This window comes from Lithobates pipiens, unplaced genomic scaffold (genome assembly GCF_037356315.1).
Source record: "Lithobates pipiens isolate NorthernLeopardFrog02 unplaced genomic scaffold, aLitPip1_a1.2 Scaffold_18, whole genome shotgun sequence".
Lineage (NCBI taxonomy): Eukaryota > Metazoa > Chordata > Amphibia > Anura > Ranidae > Lithobates > Lithobates pipiens.
In genome coordinates, this window is record NW_027507758.1 from 193,191,170 (window position 1) to 193,210,954 (window position 19,785).

The 19,785-nt window shown below is 41.8% G+C and overlaps 1 protein-coding gene across 1 annotated transcript in view; it reads right to left on the bottom strand.

The window, feature by feature from the left end:
- Window positions 1-440: 440 nt before the first annotated feature.
- Window positions 441-19,785, bottom strand: part of FEZ2 (fasciculation and elongation protein zeta 2) — a 298,213-nt gene continuing 278,868 nt past the window's right edge. The window contains 2 exon segments of the mRNA XM_077486489.1: window positions 441-5,462; window positions 14,479-14,544. Coding sequence (XP_077342615.1) covers window positions 5,446-5,462; window positions 14,479-14,544 — 83 coding nt within the window. The 3' untranslated portion in view covers window positions 441-5,445.

Sequence of the window (19,785 nt, forward strand, 5' to 3'; positions counted from 1 at the left end):
ACATGGAGATTGCCTGTTTTCCCCTTTTTGTGTGGGTCGTCTCAGGATGATTTGGTTGCCTTTATATGATGGGAGGAACATAAAAAGTGTAACGTCCTTTTAAGTCAGGTAATTCTGTGAATAATTCAATGCTCTCTGGAAGTTATTGTAAAGAATATGTTGCCAACATAAATTGCTATTGTACTAAAACTATATAAAAGCAAAAGTTAACTTTCTGTCTGAAGACTGACAGGCCCCAACATTTTTGAACAGCTCTCAGCTACCAAAATGCCTGTACAAAATGGCTACAGACTACTTAATTAGCATTTTTTGAGTGGACTAAATTTGTTGGAAACATTACAAGTTTTGTTGCGTTCTAAAGGGTTAGGTAATGGATACAACCCATATAGCCAACAAGCATATCATAGATTAAAAGCATTAAAAAGGAAAAATACACACTGTTTTACATGTAAATCAATATTTATTTTAGACTTGCTTTTTGCTCCATGATGAAAAACAAAACAAAAAAAGGCAACAAAAAACCTACATACAGAATCAAAAACAAAAAACTTGCAACATACTAATGAAATTTAGATTTATACTAAATGGAAACAATTTGTGAATGAAAAATGGCAGCAGCGTTAAAATATTTTGTACACATATTGAATGGGTAATTAACACTTGAAGACAACGTAAATATTTTATTATCTTATATAAAAACTGTGGAGCATGTCACATCTGGCTTCCTCACAATCATTACCAACCTTGCAATTAAAAAGAATCTGCCATAAAGCACAGGCACCTATATTAAAAAGTCACTAATGGAAGCTCCAAACCACACAGTGGTTTCAGGGTAGTGACTTCACAGGGAGTAAAGCTGAAGAGAATACTCTTGGAAGAAAAAAACATTGCTATCATATAATGTTTTAACAAAGCATCATTAGGAAACTGATAAAAAAGAATGCAAATTAAAAAGTAATTATTTTGTGAAACTACTAAAAAGGAAAGAAAATTAGAGTATCCACGGTACAACTAAAATGTTTACTATTGCACGAATTGAGCTGCAGATATTCTACAAAACAGTTAATCTATGTGAAATATGTTTCATTCAGCTTTTAGCGCATTTCATATCCAAAGTATACCTGCAACTGTAAATTAATAAGTGACCAAGCAACATACCATTACTAAATATTCCCTTTAACTGAAATTACATAACCATGTACAGCATAGTTTAAACACATTGGTGTTAAAACAATTATGTTCCCTTGTATTTTATTATAAAAGTGCTGTGCAAAGTTTACTTTTATATTAGTATTCATTTTTCTACTTGCCATGGGATACCACTGTAGTCTTCTGTAGTATATAAAGCTGAATATGATAACTGCTCTGTTTGGAAACATTAAATTCATAATGTTATCAGTTTTGTATGTATATAATGAAAATATGAAGTTTATTCTAACCACTGCTAATGACTGAATAATAAAACTATGGAGTCAAATTCCCTGTAAGTGCAAAAATGTTGTACAATTACATAACAGAAAAAAAGATCCAATTTAGCCCTGCTTAGTTGGCAGTGGAAGAACTGCTTAATATTTCCAGTGTGCTATGTTTTTCTGTAAATGTATGCTCTTATATTCAGGGTAATACTGTGTGTGTCTCCAATGTACAAGGATTGGTTAGAATTACTCGGGATATAAACATCAAATGACTGTTGACTGGGACGGGTGACCATCTCATGTCTGCAGTGGCAGGTAAACACTCAGCAGCTGACAGTTCTCAGTGGGAACATTGACAGAAGATGCTGGAAAACCGCTAGTCTCTAGTTGAGTAACGAAGTTTAATCTGTTTTTTCTGACCACCACGCACTTCTCAACATGATCTACTGTCACATAGCAAATTGGAAACTCCTACTGCATAATTAAACAATATTTTTATTCCTGCTTAGCCATGTCATGAGAGCAATGGTCGTGGATTTTTCCCTTACCACATGAATGGCATGAATAACCAGGTTTTATCCTTCAAAGTACAGAAAAGTACTAGTTTATCTGACAGAAATGCACTCCGCTCCTAATACATACATAGCAGTGCATTTTCTGATCTGAAAGCGCAGGAAATGGATTTAGCCCTGCTCATTTGTCTCCTGGTAAACTACAGAACACCTCCTACTTATCTCTACCACAAAGGAATTCAGTGTTTTGTAGTCCACAATATGAACTAAATAGGACATAAAACAGTTATGAATTATTAATATATATAATAAAATCCTTCCAATGGTATGACAGACCAAAAGGGAGCAAATAGAGGTAAAATTTGTATATTAGCATGTACATACATTTTATTACCAGGCTTAGAGGTTACCTTTAGTAAAAGTAATATGGCAAAAAAAAATTAAATACAGGCAGCTGACAGTACATGTCAGTCAAGCTTGGACTTGCCCTCCCTTTATATTACAACAGGATCACAGCCTGCCAAAAGCAAGAACTCCCATTAAATTATGTGATACATGGTAAGTATACTTTCACAATTGTACTGTTACCCTGATTGCCCTAGACCTAGCCTAACAAAAAAAAAAAAAAAAAAAAAGACTCGACTCAGAACGTGAAGATGGTGGCAGGCCTTTGGAATTGGAGTTGTAAGTATGCATCTAGCTGCCTTTTGCCATTATCTTTTTAAATACAGACATAATAGTCCAATCTTGTTAAGATACAGTTAATTAGGTCTATAAAAGTGTACTCTATTAGAAAGGTGAAAGATTTAAAGTAGAAATCTATCAATCAGAGAAAACAAGTTGTCAATGTAAACAATATGAACCAACTCAATATCTATGTCCTTATATAACAAATGATACTGGGGATAAGATGTGTCTAATGTAGAAAAATGCATGACAATATAGCATAAAATACACATCGTCCCACCCTATTGATCAATGTTAATGCATTAGTCGTCTAAAAATATGTTCTAGTTATTAAAGAGTAAAAATAACACTGTGCATTCAGGAGTCTTCCCTTAACATGATAAATAAAAAAACACAACTCTCAAACTTTGAAACATGCACAAGTGCAACATATTGGCCTAAATACTGTCCGACAGTACATTATAAATTGTATGAAGTAGAAACTGTTAGACCCCTTTTCAAACTGAAGCTCTGCTAAAACGGGCACTAAAGCTTGGTCGTTTTTGCAGAACTTTTTGGGCGCTAGTGGGTCGCTTTTTTTTTTTTTTTTTTTAAGGTCACGAGGACAGTACTGAATCCACTGAAGGTGGATTTTGTATAATATACACTAACCCAAAATTACTAATAACAGGCCAGCAGAAACCATATTTTTTATCAGAACAGCATTACTGTGTACCTCTTGCCACAGCAGACAGCTTTTAGGCTGAATAGATTGCAAATGGCGGTAATCAATTCTTTTTACGGAATGTCTGGGTCTTCTTAGCTCCGGCTGTTTGGGACCCAGGCCTGGACTGGACTGGGACAAAAATTTGGCCCTGTACTATATCCAGACCAGCCCACTTTAATTTAGCGAACGCACAAAAATAAGTGAACAAGTGAAGTGGGAGGGCCAACATCATGTACGAACATTGCTACAGCTTCATTGGCTGAAATTTCAGAAACCAGCATTGCCAACCCGGATGGCCACCCAAGTCCCCCTTCACTGGCCATTAGCCGTTCTACTTTATTTCTCTTATAGGCAGGGCTGGCCCAAGACATTGTGCTGTCTGGGTCCAAGACTAAAATGCTGCCCCCCACCCCCCAAAAAATAAAAATCACGCCCACCAAAAGGGCCCCCACATCCATTATTGTATATCATGAGAGGGTGAGAGAGGGAGTGAGAGAGATGGGAGAAAGGGGGGGGGGGGGTGGGTTGAGGGAAAGGGGGTGAGAGAGAAGAACTGAAAGACTGCGAGAGGGGGCTGAGGGAAAGAGGGGAGAGCTGAGAGACCACATAGCACTGTCCCTGGGGTGCTCTTGCTGCTATACTCCTTCCAGTGGTTCAAGGGGGCTAAAAGACAGAGGGGGATGGGCTGAAAGACCACATAGCACTGTCCCTGTGGTGCTCTCGCTGCTCTGCTCCTTCCAGTGGTTTCTTGCCAGCCTCTGCCTCTCGCCTGTCCTCTCCCAGTCAGCCTGTCCTCCAGCCTCGAGATTCTGGGAGCACCGGGGTGGCCTTGCCCGCTCTTGTTCGCCTCTTTGGTGGTCAGGGAGGGTGTGGAGCTCTTCTCCCTCTCGGGCTCTCACATCTAACTGCCCTTTTCGCTGGACCCCTTGCCCGAATCCCCGCCACTGTTTGCTGCCATGCTCCTGCCGAACTCTGCATAAAAACCGGGCCACTTAGCCATTGGACCCCTGTGAAACTGCCAGCAGTCCTGATGGCCAGTGCATAGCTGTTGGGACAAAATAGTAAATCAAGGTTGAGGGAAACAGCCATGAAGCTTGCACCTTCAAAAATATATCAAAAGCCATCTCTCTAACCTGACATGTCCCATGTAAAAGAGAATGTCACTTTACTTAGTCAGGACCCACTCATACTTATCTTCTCAATGTCAGTGTCCCCCACACAGCAAGAAAGTACGCATAAATAAGGAAGTGTGGGTACTTTTTCTATAACACAGTGCTTCTTCCTAGGGAGAGGAGAGACTCGACCCTATATAAGCTCCAAACACAAAATATTGGTTGAACTAGATGGACCAGACTATAACAGTCCGAGAAGGAGCTTACATGATTAGGACTGCAATGGAGTATGGGGAAAGAATGGACAGGATAAAGGGTGGAATTTTGTCGCTTTGTCAAGAAGGAGCAAAGTGGCATTGTTTCCTAAAGTGGACTTTCGCTGACATAAATCTGTAGTGCTTATATTTTTTATTTTGTGAAGTTTAAAAAAATGTTTGTTTACCTTTTTAAGAGAAAAACAAAAATGTTTATATAATCAGTGCAATTTGTATTTGATCACTTTTATACTAGACTAAATGAGAAAATATTCCTGAAATGTCCGATTTTATCATCAGCTGTTAGATAAAACTATATATCTGTATGAAACTTTTGTTTCTGCTGTTTGATAAAACTATATAACACTTTTGTGTTCTCATCTTAAAATGAATGGGTCATTGCACATTTTTACTTACATGTACTGTAAAAATAGAACTAGATGCATAAAAACAAGTTAAAACTGTACATTTGTCCTAATCTCATAAATCGCACATTAAATTTATCCTTCCTAAGGGACAAGTTATATGTACTCTACATAAGCAATGATAGGAGCTCGGAACACTCTGCTACCACAGACAAGGGTAACAGCTGATTAATCATAACATGCTCAAAACACCAAAATCGCCAAACTGATACAGGATGCAGATGAAAACAGATCCTCTCTATAGGGTAATTTAACAATGAGGGACTTCTATGTGTCCATGAAAAATGCATCTTCTGAAACACGAGGGAGGTCGTTCAATGGAGATGGAAAATCCCTAGGTTGGACACAAAACTGTAAAAGAAAAAAATCATTGTTATTATAAAAAATAGTCAAGAACCTTAACCACTGCACAGTAGTGGCTTACATATGAAAAATTCTGTCCAGGAAAAGATTACTGTTGCATATGACAACCATATTTTTTTTCAAGATATGCACTACAAAATGGTGATGCTGACTTTTTAACCCTTTCATGGCTAAGCCCATTTCTGACATTTGGTGTTTACAAGTTAAAATCAGTATTTTTTGCTAGAAAATTACTTAGAGCCCCCAAACATTATATATATTTTTTTTTAGCAGAGAATCTAGAGAATAAAATGGCGATTGTTGAAACATTTTATGTCGCACAGTATTTGTGCAGTGGTGTTTTAAACGCAACTTTTTGGGGAAAGGGACACTTTCATGGATTAAAAAAAAAACAAAAAAACAACCACCCCATTTTTTTGGTATAATGTGAAAGATGATGTTAGACAGAGTAAATAGATACCAAACATGGCACGCTTTATAACTGCAACCTTTTATGGTCACCAGGTTAGACTTAACAGAGGAGGTCTAGTGCTAGAATTATTGCTCTCACTCTGACGATCGCGGCGATACCTCACATGTGTGATTTGAACATATGCGGGCGCGACTTCCACATGCGTTTTCTTTGCTGCGCAAACTCGTGGGGACAGGGGAGCTTTAAAAAAAAATAAAAAATTCTTATTTTATTTATTTTTACATTATTAAGTTGTGTTTAAAAAAATAAAAAATAATAATTTGATCACTTTTATTGCTGTCACAAGGAATGTAAACATCCCTTGTGACAGGTACTCTTTATGGAGAGACGGGTCCTCCTTTGCACTTCGAAGTATTCAGATCGCCATTTTCTGAATACTGTATATTTTTTTTTTAAACTGTCGCCATTGGCAGCCAAGTAAACAGGAAGTGACGTTGCTTCCGCGTTTACAATTAGGAGGCTGGAACCAAGCCGCCTTCCACATAGACTGTCTGAAATGATAGCAGAGGAATGACAGAGCAGACACACATTACACTAGGTGCTTTGGATAAGGGCAAGTACACAATATAAAAGGCTTTGCTATGTTCATTTTTCATTTCAGAAGTTTAGAACTACCGTATATACTCGAGTATAAGCCGAGATTTTCAGCCTCTTTTTTGAGGCTGAAAGTGCCCCCCTCGGCTTATACTCGAGTCATCGCTGTCTGCCCGCTCGATCAGCGTGTCGAGCAGACAGACAGCGGCCATTCTGATTCAAAAGCCGCGCCTCCGGCTCCGCCTTCGCCTGTGATAGGCGGAACACTGAATTTCCCAGCAGCCTGTGTTCCGCCTATCACGGGCATCCGCTCATCCTCGTACTACGGACGAGGATGATACGACGTCCGTGATAGGCGGAACACAGGCTGCTGGGAAATTCAGTGTTCCGCCTATCACAGGCGAAGGAGGAGGCGCGGCTTTTGAATTTTACAATGGCCGCCGACGAAGAGGGCACGGGACGGAGGCAAGGCAACGCACGGCACGGGACAGGATGGGACGGGACGGGACGGGACGGGACGAAGGCAAGGCACGACACGGGACGGAGGCTCGGGACAAAGGTAGGCTGGACACACACACACACACACACACACACACACACACGGAGACACACACACACGGATGGATGGATGGATGGAGACACACACACAGGGATGGATGGATGGATGGATACACACACACACAGGGATGGATGGATGGATGGAGACACACACACACAGGGATGGATGGATGGATGGATGGAGACACACACACACAGGGATGGATGGATGGATGGATGGAGACACACACACACAGGGATGGATGGATGGATGGATGGAGACACACACACACAGGGATGGATGGATGGATGGACACACACACACACAGGGATGGATGGACGGACACACAGGGATGGACGGACACACACACAGGGATGGACAGGCATGTCTCACCCTCGGCTTATACACGAGTCAATAAGTTTGCCAGTTTTTTTGGGGGTAAATTGGGGGCCTCGGCTTATATTCGGGTCGGCCTATACTCGAGTATATACGGTACTTTAATTTTAAAATGCATACATATAAACCTTCTTAAAATCTCATATGGGAGCTCTTTAAAGAGGAAGTAAACCCTGATGAGTTTACTTCCTCTTTCATTCCCTGCAAAGGCAAAGCATAATGGACTACTATGCATCGCATAGTAGCCCATTATGTGTCACTTACCTGACACAGGAGCCAGCGAAGTCACCGCTGTCCCCTGTAGTCCGCCGCATCCATCTTGTTGGTGGGGTCTCGCAGCTCCGCTGCTGTCATTCGGCGAAGCCACGATGACGTCACTCCCGTGCATGTGCACGGGAGCCGACACGCGCGGCAGCTCCGTCGCTGAGAATGCGCGCTCAGTGCGCCTGTGTCTACGGCGCATGCGCCGTAGACAGCGGTGCCCGTTTTCGGGCAAATATCTCCTAAACCATATAGGTTTAGGAGATATTTGCTTGGACCTACAGGTAAGCCTCAATCTAGGCTTACCTGTAGGTCAAAGTGGTTTGTAAGGGTTTACAACCACTTTAAGCCCTAACTGTGATATATCAAAACATAGAACACGAAAAAGATAAAGCATATCAGAGGCTACTTATTACAATTTATTTTGGACATAAAAAATAACAATTGACTGTATGTGTCCGCTTTCCCCTAAGGGGGATCCCCTAACAATCCTCCCACCAAAAACCTGACACTTAACCCAAACAACCCCCCCACTAAGGCCCACCCCCCAATCCAGCATCCTGGAGCAAAAACTGTCCCGTGTCCCCCCTAATCCCCAGATAGAAAAGAATCTCTGACATCCCGCTTTTGAAGAGCTGTATAGAAAGTGAATGCTACTGAGCCCAGTTCTGGATATGATGAATAAAACCAGCCACTAACAATACTCAGTTAGGACATGGCATTTAAACAATGCTTAATTGGTACTAAGGGGCCCAAACTGTGCCAAGAAAACATCCCCACACCATTACACCACCAGCCTGAACCATTGATAGAAGGCAGTATGGATCCATGTTTTTATGTTTACGCCAAACTTCTGACCCTAGCATCTAAATGTCGCAGCTGAAATTGAGACTCATCAGACCAGGCAATGCTTTTCCAATCTTGTACAATTTTGGTGAGCCTGTGCAAAATTGTAGCCTCAGTTTCTTTGTTCCCTTAGCGGACAGCAGTTTGCTCCTGTGAGGTCTTCTTCTGCTGTAGCCCATCTGCTTTAATGTTCAATGTGTTGTGTGTTCAGAGATGGAAATCTGCATACCTTGGTTGTAACGAGTGGTTATTTAAGTTACTGTTGTCTTTCTATCATCTCAAAACAGTTTGCCCATTCTCCACTGACCTCAACAAGGCATTTTCCTCCACACAACTTCTGCTCACTGTACATTTTATTTTTTTCAGACCATTCTCCGTAAACCATAGAGATGGTTGTGCGTGAAAATCCCAGTTGATCAGCAGTTTTTTTAAATACTCATACCAGCCGTCTGGCACCAACAACCTTGTCACTTAAATCCCCTTTCTTCCCCATTCTGATGCTCGGTTTGAAGTTCAGCAAGTCATCTTCACCACGTCTAGATGCCTAAATGCATTGAGTTCCTGCTATGTGATTGGCCGATTAGCAATTTGTGTTACCAAGCAATTGAACAGGTGTACCTAATAAAGTGGCCAGTGAGTATATGCACTAGAATATTTTAAATATCTGCAAAATTTAAGATTGTAATGATATTTGGATTTTTTGATACCATATTGATTTATTGCTTTGTACACCCATAAGCTAGTATATAGGAAGTGTACCTGTTTACATAAACAGGTCTTTCAATTTCTTGTCTTCAAACATTCAGTGTGCTACAAATATACACCAAGTGTAAAATCTCTCTCTTCATATATACCTTTTATATATGTTGCCCATTGGAATATACTGGCTAATGCCATTACCTAAAATGTTCTTAATCTCCTCCCGACTGCCTCACCCAGATATACTGCGGCAGAAGGGCACGTACAGGCAGATTAACCTACCTGTACATTGCCCTTTAAGAGGCGGCTTATGGGCACCTGCCAGGAGCTCCGTGAGCGTGATCGCAAGCCCCGCGGACATCCGCGGGGATACCCGCGATCGTCTCACAGAGAGGAAGAATAGGGAAATGCTAATGTAAACAAGCATTTCCCCGTTCTGCCTAATGACACTGATCACAGCTCCCTGTGATCGGGAGTGGTGATCGGTGTCGTGTCACACACAGCCACACCCCCTAGAGTTAGAATCACTCCCTAGGATACACTTAACCGCTACAACGCCACCTATTGGTTAACCCCTTCACTGACAGTCACATTTAAAAAGTGCCCAAAATACATCCCTGGCAATTACAGACCAGTTAGCCTAACATCAATAGTATGTAAACTCTTGGAGGGGATGATAAGGGACTATATATAAGATTTTAGTAACGAGAACGGTATCATTAGCAGTAATCAGCATGGATTCATGAAGAATTGTTCTTGCCAAACCAATCTACTAACCTTCTATGAGGAGGCGAGTTGCCAGATAGATAAAGGAAGGCCCGTAGATGTGGTGTATCTGGATTTTGCAAAAGCATTTGACACAGTTCCCCATAAACATTTACTGTACAAAATAAGGTCTGTTGGCATGGACCATAGGGAATGGTCAGGGGTGGGTAGTGGGGTCCCCCAGGGTTCGGTGCTGGGACTAATCATATTTAATTTGTTCATAAACGACCTGAAGGATGGAGTAAGCAGTTCAATCTCTGTATTTGCGGATGATACTAAGCTAAGCAGGGAAATAACTTCTTCACAGGATGTGGAAACCTTGCAAAAAGATCTGAACAAATTAATGGTGTGGGAAACTACATGGCAAATGAGGTTCAATGTAGAAAAATGTCAAATAATGCATTTGGGTGGCAAAAATAGGAATGCAATCTATACACTGGGGGTGGAAAAGGACCTGGGTGTCCTAGTAGATGATAGGCTCAGCAATGGCATGCAATGCCAAGCTTCTGCTAACAAAGCAAACAGAATATTGGCATGCATTAAAAAGAGGATCAACTCCAGAGATAAAACGATAATTCTCCCACTCTACAAGACTCTGGTGCGGCCGCACCTGGAGTATGCTGTCCAGTTCTGGGCACCAGTCCTCAGGAAGGATGTACTGGAAATGGAGCGAGTACAAAGAAGGGCAACAAAGCTGATAAAGGGTCTGGAGGATATTAGTTATGAAAAAGGTTGCGAGCACTGAACTTATTCTCTCTGGAGAAGAGACGCTTGAGAGGGGATAGGATTTCAATATACAAATACCACACTGGTGACCCCACAATAGGTATAAAAAATTTTTTGCAAAAGGGAGTTTAACAAGACTCGTGGCCAAGAAAAGAGGTTTAACCTTAAACTACATAGAGGGTTCTTTACTTTAAGAGTGGCAAGGATGTGGAAGGGAATTCCACATCCTTGCCATGTGGTGGTCTCAGCAAGGGGCATTGATAGTTTCAAGAAACTAAAAGATAAGCACCTGAACGACCGCAACATACAGGGATATACAATGTAATACTGACATATAATCACACACACATAGGTTGGACTTGTGTCTTTTTCAACCTCACCTACTATGTAACATTTACACAGTAATCAATGCATTTTTAATTGTGGGCTCCTTGAGGGTAGGGACTGATATGAGTGTGCAATGTACAGGGATAGGGACAATTGTAGACACTCACTCAGGTTGAACTGGATGGACTATGTAATTGCACTGATCGCCGTATAAATGTGAATGGTCCCAAAAAATGTGTCAAAAATGTCTGATGTGCCCGACAATGTCGCAGTCACAATAAAAATCGCTGCTCGCCACCATTACTAGAAAAATAAATTATATATATATATATATATATATATATATATATATATATTAAAAAATGCCATAAAACTATCCACTATTTTGTAGACGCTATAACTTTTGAGCAAACCAATCAAACTCTTATTGCGTTTTTTTTACCAAAAATATGTATAAGAATACGTAAAGGCCTAAACGGAGGGAAAAAAGGTTTTTTATATATATATATTTTTTGGGGATATCTATCCGCTTCCCGACCGGCGCACGATGATGTACGTTGGCAGAATGGCACGGACAGGAAAATGGGAGTACAGGTACATCCCTTTGAATTTGCCACCATGCCATCGCGTGCGCACGCTGGTCGGGACCTCCGTGAGCCCGATTGCCATTGGGGAGGAAGAATGGGGAGATGCCGATGTAAACAGTATCTCCCCGTTCTGCCTAGCAACAAGCGACACTGATCTCTGCTCCCTGTGATTGGAGCAGAGATCAGTGATCTGTAAAACACAGCCACTCCCCCCACAATTAGAAACACGCCCCTAGGACACACTTAACCCCTACACTGCCCCCTCCTGGTTAACCTCTTCACTGCCAGTGTAATTTACACAGGAATCAGTGCATTTGTATAGCACGGATTGCTGTATAAATGACAATGGTCCCAAAAATGTGTCAAAAATGTCCGATGTGTCCGACATAATGTCGCAGTCACAATAAAAAAAAAAAAAAAAAAAAAAAAAAAAAAATCGCTGCTCGCCACCATTACTAGTAAAAAAAAAAAAAAGTTTTATAAAAATGCCATAAAACTATATTTTATAAACGCTATAACTTTTGCGCAAACCAATCAATATTCGCTTATTGCAATTTTTTTTACCAAAAATATGTAGAAGAATAGGTATCGGCCTAAACTGAGGAAAAAGTTTTTTTTATATATTTTTGGGGGATATTATAGCAAAAAGTAAAAAATATGTTTTTTTTCAATATTGTCACTTTTTTTGTTTATAGCGCAAAAAATAAAAACCGCAGAGGCGATCAAATATCACCAAAAGAAAGCTCTATTTGTGGGAAAAAAAGGACATAAATTTTGTTTGGGTGCAATGTCGCACGGCTGCGCAATTGTCAGTTAAAGCGACACAGTGTCGAATCGCAAAATGTGCTCTGGTCTTAAGCCAGCAAAATGGTCCGGTCTAAAAGTGGTTATTATAGCAAAAAGTAATAATGCATTTTTTCAAAATTGCCGCTATTTTTTTTGTTTATAGCACAAAAAATTAAAACTGCAGAGGTGATCAAATACCATCAAAAGAAAGCTCTATTTGTGGGGGAAAAAAGATGTCAATTTTGTTTGGGACCCACGTCGCACAGCCGTGCAATTGTCAGTTAAAGCGATGCAATGCCAAATCGCAAAAAGTGCTCTGGTCTTTGGCCAGCCAAATGGTCCGGGGCTTAAAGCATTTCCATATTTTTTGGGTTCTAGAACACCTTCCCATTTAATGTCCGACAGTATGGAGAGCAGTTTGGTAAAGTTTGCTCCCATAAAATGTATAATACTTGTGCTACCATCGTGTCTGCTTTTCCTGTGCTTTACAGTGAACATAATTACCCTGTGATCCTCGTTTCCTATGTTATTCCTTACTTTCACATCTGCATTGTTTGTGAATAGTAGGTCTGGCAGAGCCTTGTTTTTAGTTGGGGCATCCACCAACTGACACACAAAATTGTCCCCCAAGACATTAAAGAAGTGCCGAGCCTTAGAAGAGTGAGCAGTTCAATATCTGCATAAAGTGCCCCGTGATGATTACATTACCCTGCCTTGCCACAATTTCCAACTGAAGAGAGATCGATCTCCTCTTCATCCTTCAGGGTAGGGGGCCTGGAGTATACTGCCACTATTAATTTTCTATTTGTTTCTTCTCTTTGAAGTTCCAGCTACAAGGCTTCCACCTCTTCCATTGCGCCATTAATTAATATCATCCCTCACGGCAAATTACTCTTGACGTACATGCACCCCTTCCCCCTCTTCTATCTACCAAGTCCCTATGATACAGGAAGTACTCCTGGACAGCTGCAAGTCAGTTGTGTGCTGTCAAACCAGGTGTCTGTTACTCCCACAAAGTCAAAATCGACCTCATGTATGAGTAGTTCCAATTCCTCCAACCTTCTAGCATTATTGAAAATGCCTTTTATAGTTTTGTAGGGCCGCATTTTATTTTATCCCTGTTCATTATGAAGCTGCAGTAGGATTCTGCCAGCCCACACGTGTTGAACAGCAGTTACATTGACCACTGTTGTACTTCCTGCCCTTCATTTACTATCTGGAAATAGTCCCCAGAAGCCTTGTCACGGTTTAACCATTTGCCGATCACGCTGTAGCTGAATGACAGCTACAGCGCAGTCATTCATTTCTGGGAGGGTGATTCATTAAAACGAACGGCATCTGAAATTTGCATTGTGCATTTTATAATTTAAGCAGATAGTTTTGAAATCCAGGCAGAATTGCTACGAGGGACTGAGGTTAGTGATTGAGTCATACTCTGAATGATATAAGGCTTTTAAAGGTGTATGCCAAGGCTCAGTGTTGGGACTCTTAACCCGGGTACACACTAACAATTTTTTCCATGCAACCCAGTTGGTTGCACAGAAAAAACCTGACAGCTCTGGTCCGAGCTGCTGTACTAACCATGCAAGATTAGTTAGCGATCTCCCCTGCTGAGCTATGGTGTTCAGATAGAAGGACGGCCCCCTGCCAGATCACTCTGATCAGTGCTCTCTGCGACTGGCTGAGCGCGCTGAACGGAAGCCGGTCGGCTGTGGGTTTTCCGGACCGACATACAGGCCAAATGTCAGATTTTTTTCTTTTTTAAACCCGGATGTTTTCTCCTGACGTTCAGCCCGTGTGTATGGGGCTTTACTTTTTAACATAATTAAAAATAATAGAGTTTAGGGTTAAAAGTACCATTTCATTGTTTACAGATGAAATTATGTAGTACAAAAACATCTTTACAGGATGTCTCCAATGTAAAAGCTGACCACAATGCACTATTTAATTGAGCAACTATGTGGCAAATTAGGTTTAATGCTGATAAAAGAAATTTATGCACTTGGGGTTAACAACAGGAGAAGGAGAACAGATGCAAAGAGCATATAAAAAAGTTACAGCACATACCTTTTAAAATGTAGTCAGTTAGCAATGTTGGAACTTTTTCGCTATCCTCTTTCATTGCACTGAGAACTGACAACAAAGAAAAAAGATATAGTTACATAAAAAAAAAAGTTTTTTCAGAGAACAGTAAATAAAATTATAAAGCATTATCAAAGTTGCACCAATACAGGACAAAATTATTTCTGGTTTCTCAAAGTCATCAGATACTCCATGGATCAACATTTTACAATGCTATTTTCTTATAAATGAATAGTCATTTATATTATTATGTGCCTTATTTAAAATTCGGTCATTTTTTTTCACAACCTGAGTTTGAACTAACTTCTGTTGAACACTATTCCACATTTTTATAGCTTGAACTCTTTCTGTATGTGAAGGTTAAACCCTAAAGAACATACTAGTAGTCTTTTTTTTTTTTCTTTTTTCGTTCAACCCAGCGTGCTGGTATGCGAGTGCGAGAGCACGTGTGGCACTGGAGCTCTTGATCCCGTTTTATCTACGGGCTTAGCCTGCATTACCGGGTGACTTCATTCCCCACATTGGACTCGGGCACACTCCCTGACATTGCCACGGTTCCTCGGCCTGGTTCAGATGACAAACCTCGGCACCCCAGATGTTTCAGAACTACATTTCCCATGATGCTCAACTACACTGCGGAGTGCATGAGTATCATGGGAAATGCCATTCCAAAACATCTGGGGTGCCAAGGTGCGCCATCACTGGCCTAGAGCAAGCAGCGCAACACCCACTCTAAACCGTCTACCCCCCCCCCCCCCTCCTTGGCTGCCATCTTGCTCATAAGGCCTCCACACACCACCATGTTGGCACACAGACCTCCCCGGGCACAGACATCCTGGCTTCTATTACTACCAGATCATAGATCCTAGACTTGGTACTCACAAATGTGGATTGACTGATGTTGGAGGTGTGAGAAAATGTGGGTTGTAGTGATCACCAATGTCTTGAGCTTAATATACAAAAGCTAAAAAATTCGATACAAAAACAAAAAAAGTTTGAGATTTCAAATAGGACAATTCTTTCCGAAATGGAGAAATTTCTAAAAAAAACTAAATTAATTGAAAGGACGGAAGGAAGGAAGGAAGGAAGGAAGGAATTCTTTCCCCTGCTGTAGAAAATTGGATCATGCTGTGCTGGGGTTTTTCGCCTTCCACTGGATCAACAGTGGTTATAGAATTGGGTATATGGGATTGTATGATTTTTTTTTTTTTTTTTTTTTTTTTAACTGGATGGACTTGTGTCTTTTTTCAACCTGACTAACTATGCAACTATGAAAGGTTGGAGTAAAACAACAGGAGTAAGTAATCCGTGGCCAGTATTAAAGCCTTCCACCGTGGAGGCAATTACATTTCAGGAAAGATGGTAAGAATAAACAGAAGAAAAAAAACAAACAATATGGTTCACTAAAGTAGGATAGTAAAGGAAAACAAATCAGCATATTGAAAGTTCAAGGAAATAGGAGATATAGCTGACAGAGAAGAGTATAAAAATAGAAGAAGGCCAAACATCAGTACTGCCAAAGCACAAAAAGAGGAGGAAATTGCCAAATCTTTTGAAAAGGAGATAAAACCATTTTTTAGGCACAACAGTGATAGCAGGAAATAATACAATGAGATCACTAAAATGAAAACTGGGCACAATACCTATGTTGAGGGAGACCTGGATGTAGCAAACCATTTAAACAATTACTTCTGTTCAGTGTTCTCAGAAATAAATAGTACTAACAAGAAGGCCTTATGCACACGGGGCTTTAGAAAAAAAAGGGCTGCAAAGGCACTACCAATGCCAGGAAAAAGCGGCTGTAAAAACGTGCTTTTAGAAGATTTTTGCACTGACGTTAATGCGCATTTAGCCATGCTAGCTTTTAGAAGAGTTTCTCTGCCTCTATTCAAAAGCAATGGTTTCCTATGGGAGCCTATTGATTTGACTAAAAGTCACACCAGTTGGGTGCGGCTTGTGTGCTGAGGATCTTGAAGGGGGACCCCTCGCCAAAATGAAAAAAAAAAATTTGGTCTGGGGTGGGGCCACCCTGTGACATCATCCGGAGGCCATGCCCCTTGTGATGTCACCACCCCATCGTGCACTGGGCGGTGCTGTCACAAGGGGCGGGGCCTCCAAATGACACACCCCATGTCCATATAAGCAAAAGCACACGGTGGCCATAGCATTACACAGAGAGAACGCGTTGAGACAACATCGGAAGAACAACAGAGGGAGAAGACAGCAGATAGATTACACCCAGCAGAGGCAGAAGACAGCACAGAGAGGAGAACCAAAGAGGGGAGAAGACATCAGTGAATAGAAGAGAAGAACCAGAGAGGGGAGAAGACATCAGCGGAGGAGTGAGAAGAACCAGAGGATAAAGACATCGCCGGAGGGAGAAAAAAAATCGGAAGAGACGCTGGAGCTGCCTTAATAAAATTACTTTAAAACCTGTGTAGTGTTTTCATTCTTGACATTTTTTTGGGGGTGAATGGGTAGGAGTACATTTGTCTCCTTTGTCAGCCGCACATGCTCCAAAACGTGGTACCTCCCCCCTTTTCTCCACTGACACCATCAGCCTTGTGTGTCCCGCAGTGAATACATAGTTAGTAAGGTTGAATAAAGACACCAGTCCATCCAGTTCAACCTGAGTGAGTGTCTACAATTGTCCCTATCCCTGTACATTTCCCACTCACATCGGTCCCTACCCTCAAGGAGCCCACAATCCAAGGTCCCCATTCATATACCAGGGCCAATTTATTGGACAGAAGCCAATTAACCTACCTGCATGTCTTTGGTGTGGCAGGCACAGGGAGAACATACAAACTCCAGGCAGGTAGTGACGTGGTTGGGATTCGAACCAGCGACCCTTTTTACTGCTAGGTGAGAGTGCTAACCACTACACCACTGTGCTGCCCTAAATACAGGCTTCCCTGCTGCCTCCTCTCTCCAACACGTATGAGAATGCTTTACAGCTGCTGGACAGCTCTACACTGCTCTCTACCACTATGCTGAGGATGGACACATGCCATAGATGATGACTCCTAAATTGATCATGTCTTTTAACACTCAACAATCTTGTAAGTGCTTTTAACCCTTTGTGCACTTTATTAAATTTTGCATACTGCACTTAAAAGGTGCTTTTCTTTTCCTTTTTTAGATCTTCAGAGTTGCTCCTCTAACCAAAGTGCTGCCAGAAGTTCCACTGTTAAATTTAGCGTTTGTAAAATAGGATGGAATACCGGACCTTGCAAGAGAAGGTCTGGAAGTGGTGGTAGGGTCCATGGGTCCCCTACCGCCATCTTTATGATCTCTGCAAACCAAGATCTCCTGGGCCACAAGAATCGCCGACTTCCCTTCCTGCTTGATCCTGTGAAGAAGTCATGGAAGAAGCAAAAAAGGAGGGAATGCATAAATCATTGAAAACTAATTCCAAGGGAATACCAAGGCATCTGTTCCGCATGCTAGCGGATCTTTTGTTCTTGACACAAAGTTATCAATTTTTTTGTTGAACCTGTACTGTAATAACAAATCTACGTCTGGAATCCCTCCATCTTTGATTTATTGTCAGGAAGATATCGGGGTGAAGAGACCAGTCTCCTGGGAATAACTGCTGGCGACTCAAGTAGTCCGCCTACCAATTCTCTAATCCTGGAATGAAGACTGCCAACAGGCAAGGTACAATGTTTTGTACCCAAGTTAGGATATGATTCACCTCTCTCTGGGCTCTACGACTTCTCGTGCCCCCTTGGTGATTGATATAGGCCACTGCTGTGGCATTGTCAGATTGGATCTGAACAGGACAATTCCCTAATCTCCATAATCGCTAAAATATTGATGGGCAAGGTCATTTCTGATCTGGGCCATTTCCCTTGGACAGTTTGCCTCTTCCAGGACTGCTCCAACCTGAAAGGCTGGCATCTGTTACCACCTTCCAGGTAACTGGTAGGAAGTATTTTCCTTTCTGCAGATTCTTGGTTATCAACCACCAACTGAGGCTCTGGCACACCCTTGGAGACAAGTACATTGGGAAATCTAGAGCTTGGACCTTCTTGTTCCAGGCAGATAGGATACTGTTTTGCAGCAGTCTCGGAAGGAACGGCCTTGAATGAAGTCACCATCTTTCCCAACAACTTCATGCAAATTTGAATAGAAGGATTGTTCTTTGCCTCGAATACCTGAAAAAGCTCCCTTATGGCACCGATCTTCGCCTGGCGGTAAGAATAGCCTCTTTTGGGCTGTATCTTTGATCAGACTCAAGTATTCCTATCTCCTTGATGGTTTTAAGGAAGATTTCTCTAGGTTGAGAATCCAACCTAGGTATTCCAGGTAGTTGACTGTGGTGACCATACTTTGGTCTAAGCAGGCTACTGAGTGGTCTATCAAGAGCAGATCGTCTAGGTACGCTAAAATTGTTATACCTTGAGCCCTTAATCTGGCTAGAGGAGGGGCCAGAACCTTTGTAAATACTCGAGGAGCAGTAGCTAGTCCTGGATGAAAATGCTTATCTGGGTGATCCCACTCAGAATACATAAGCTTTTCCAGCAATGAATAGATAGGAAAGGCACGTGCAGCTTGGGAAGGCTTTAGCGAACCCAAACAAGAAGTAGGCTTGTCGACCGACTCAGTTAAGGGTAGCATAAATGTGGAGCGGACCAATTCAGTAAGAGTTTGGACCATTAAGTAGATGTGCGACAGTCAGGAAGGACAGAGTCTGAAGTGCCAGGGAGGCCAATCCTGAGCTGGAGCATCCCAACATTGGTGAAACCAGTTAGGGACCAGCACTGCTGGAGCCGAGAGACTCTCCTAGCTGCCAGGGGAAGAACTCCTCCAGTAAAGGGGGGGGGGGAGCGAAGGATAGACAGTTTCTGGTGGTAGGAGATTCTCAATTCTTAGGAAAGAGAGAGCAATCTGTGACAAAGACTTGAAGTGCCGAACTGTATGCTGTCAACCGGGCGCTCGAATTCAGAACATCACGGATCTGGTGGACAGATTACTGGGAGGTGCTGGGGAAGACCTGGCTGTCATGGTGCACGTTGACACCAATGACAAAGTCAGAGGCAGATGAAGTGTCCTAAAGTAAGATTTTAGGGACTTGGTAGCTAAATTGAGGAAAAGGACCTCCGAGGTAGTATTCTCGGGAGTACATCAAGCCACACTAGAAAGGCAGAGGGAGATTAGGGAAGTAAACAAGTGAGGAGCTGGTGTAGTAAGGAGGGATTGGGGTTCCTGGAGGACTGGGCTGACTTCTGTCGGTCACCAGTACTATAGAAGGGACGGACTGCACCTAAATGAGGAGGGTGCAGATGT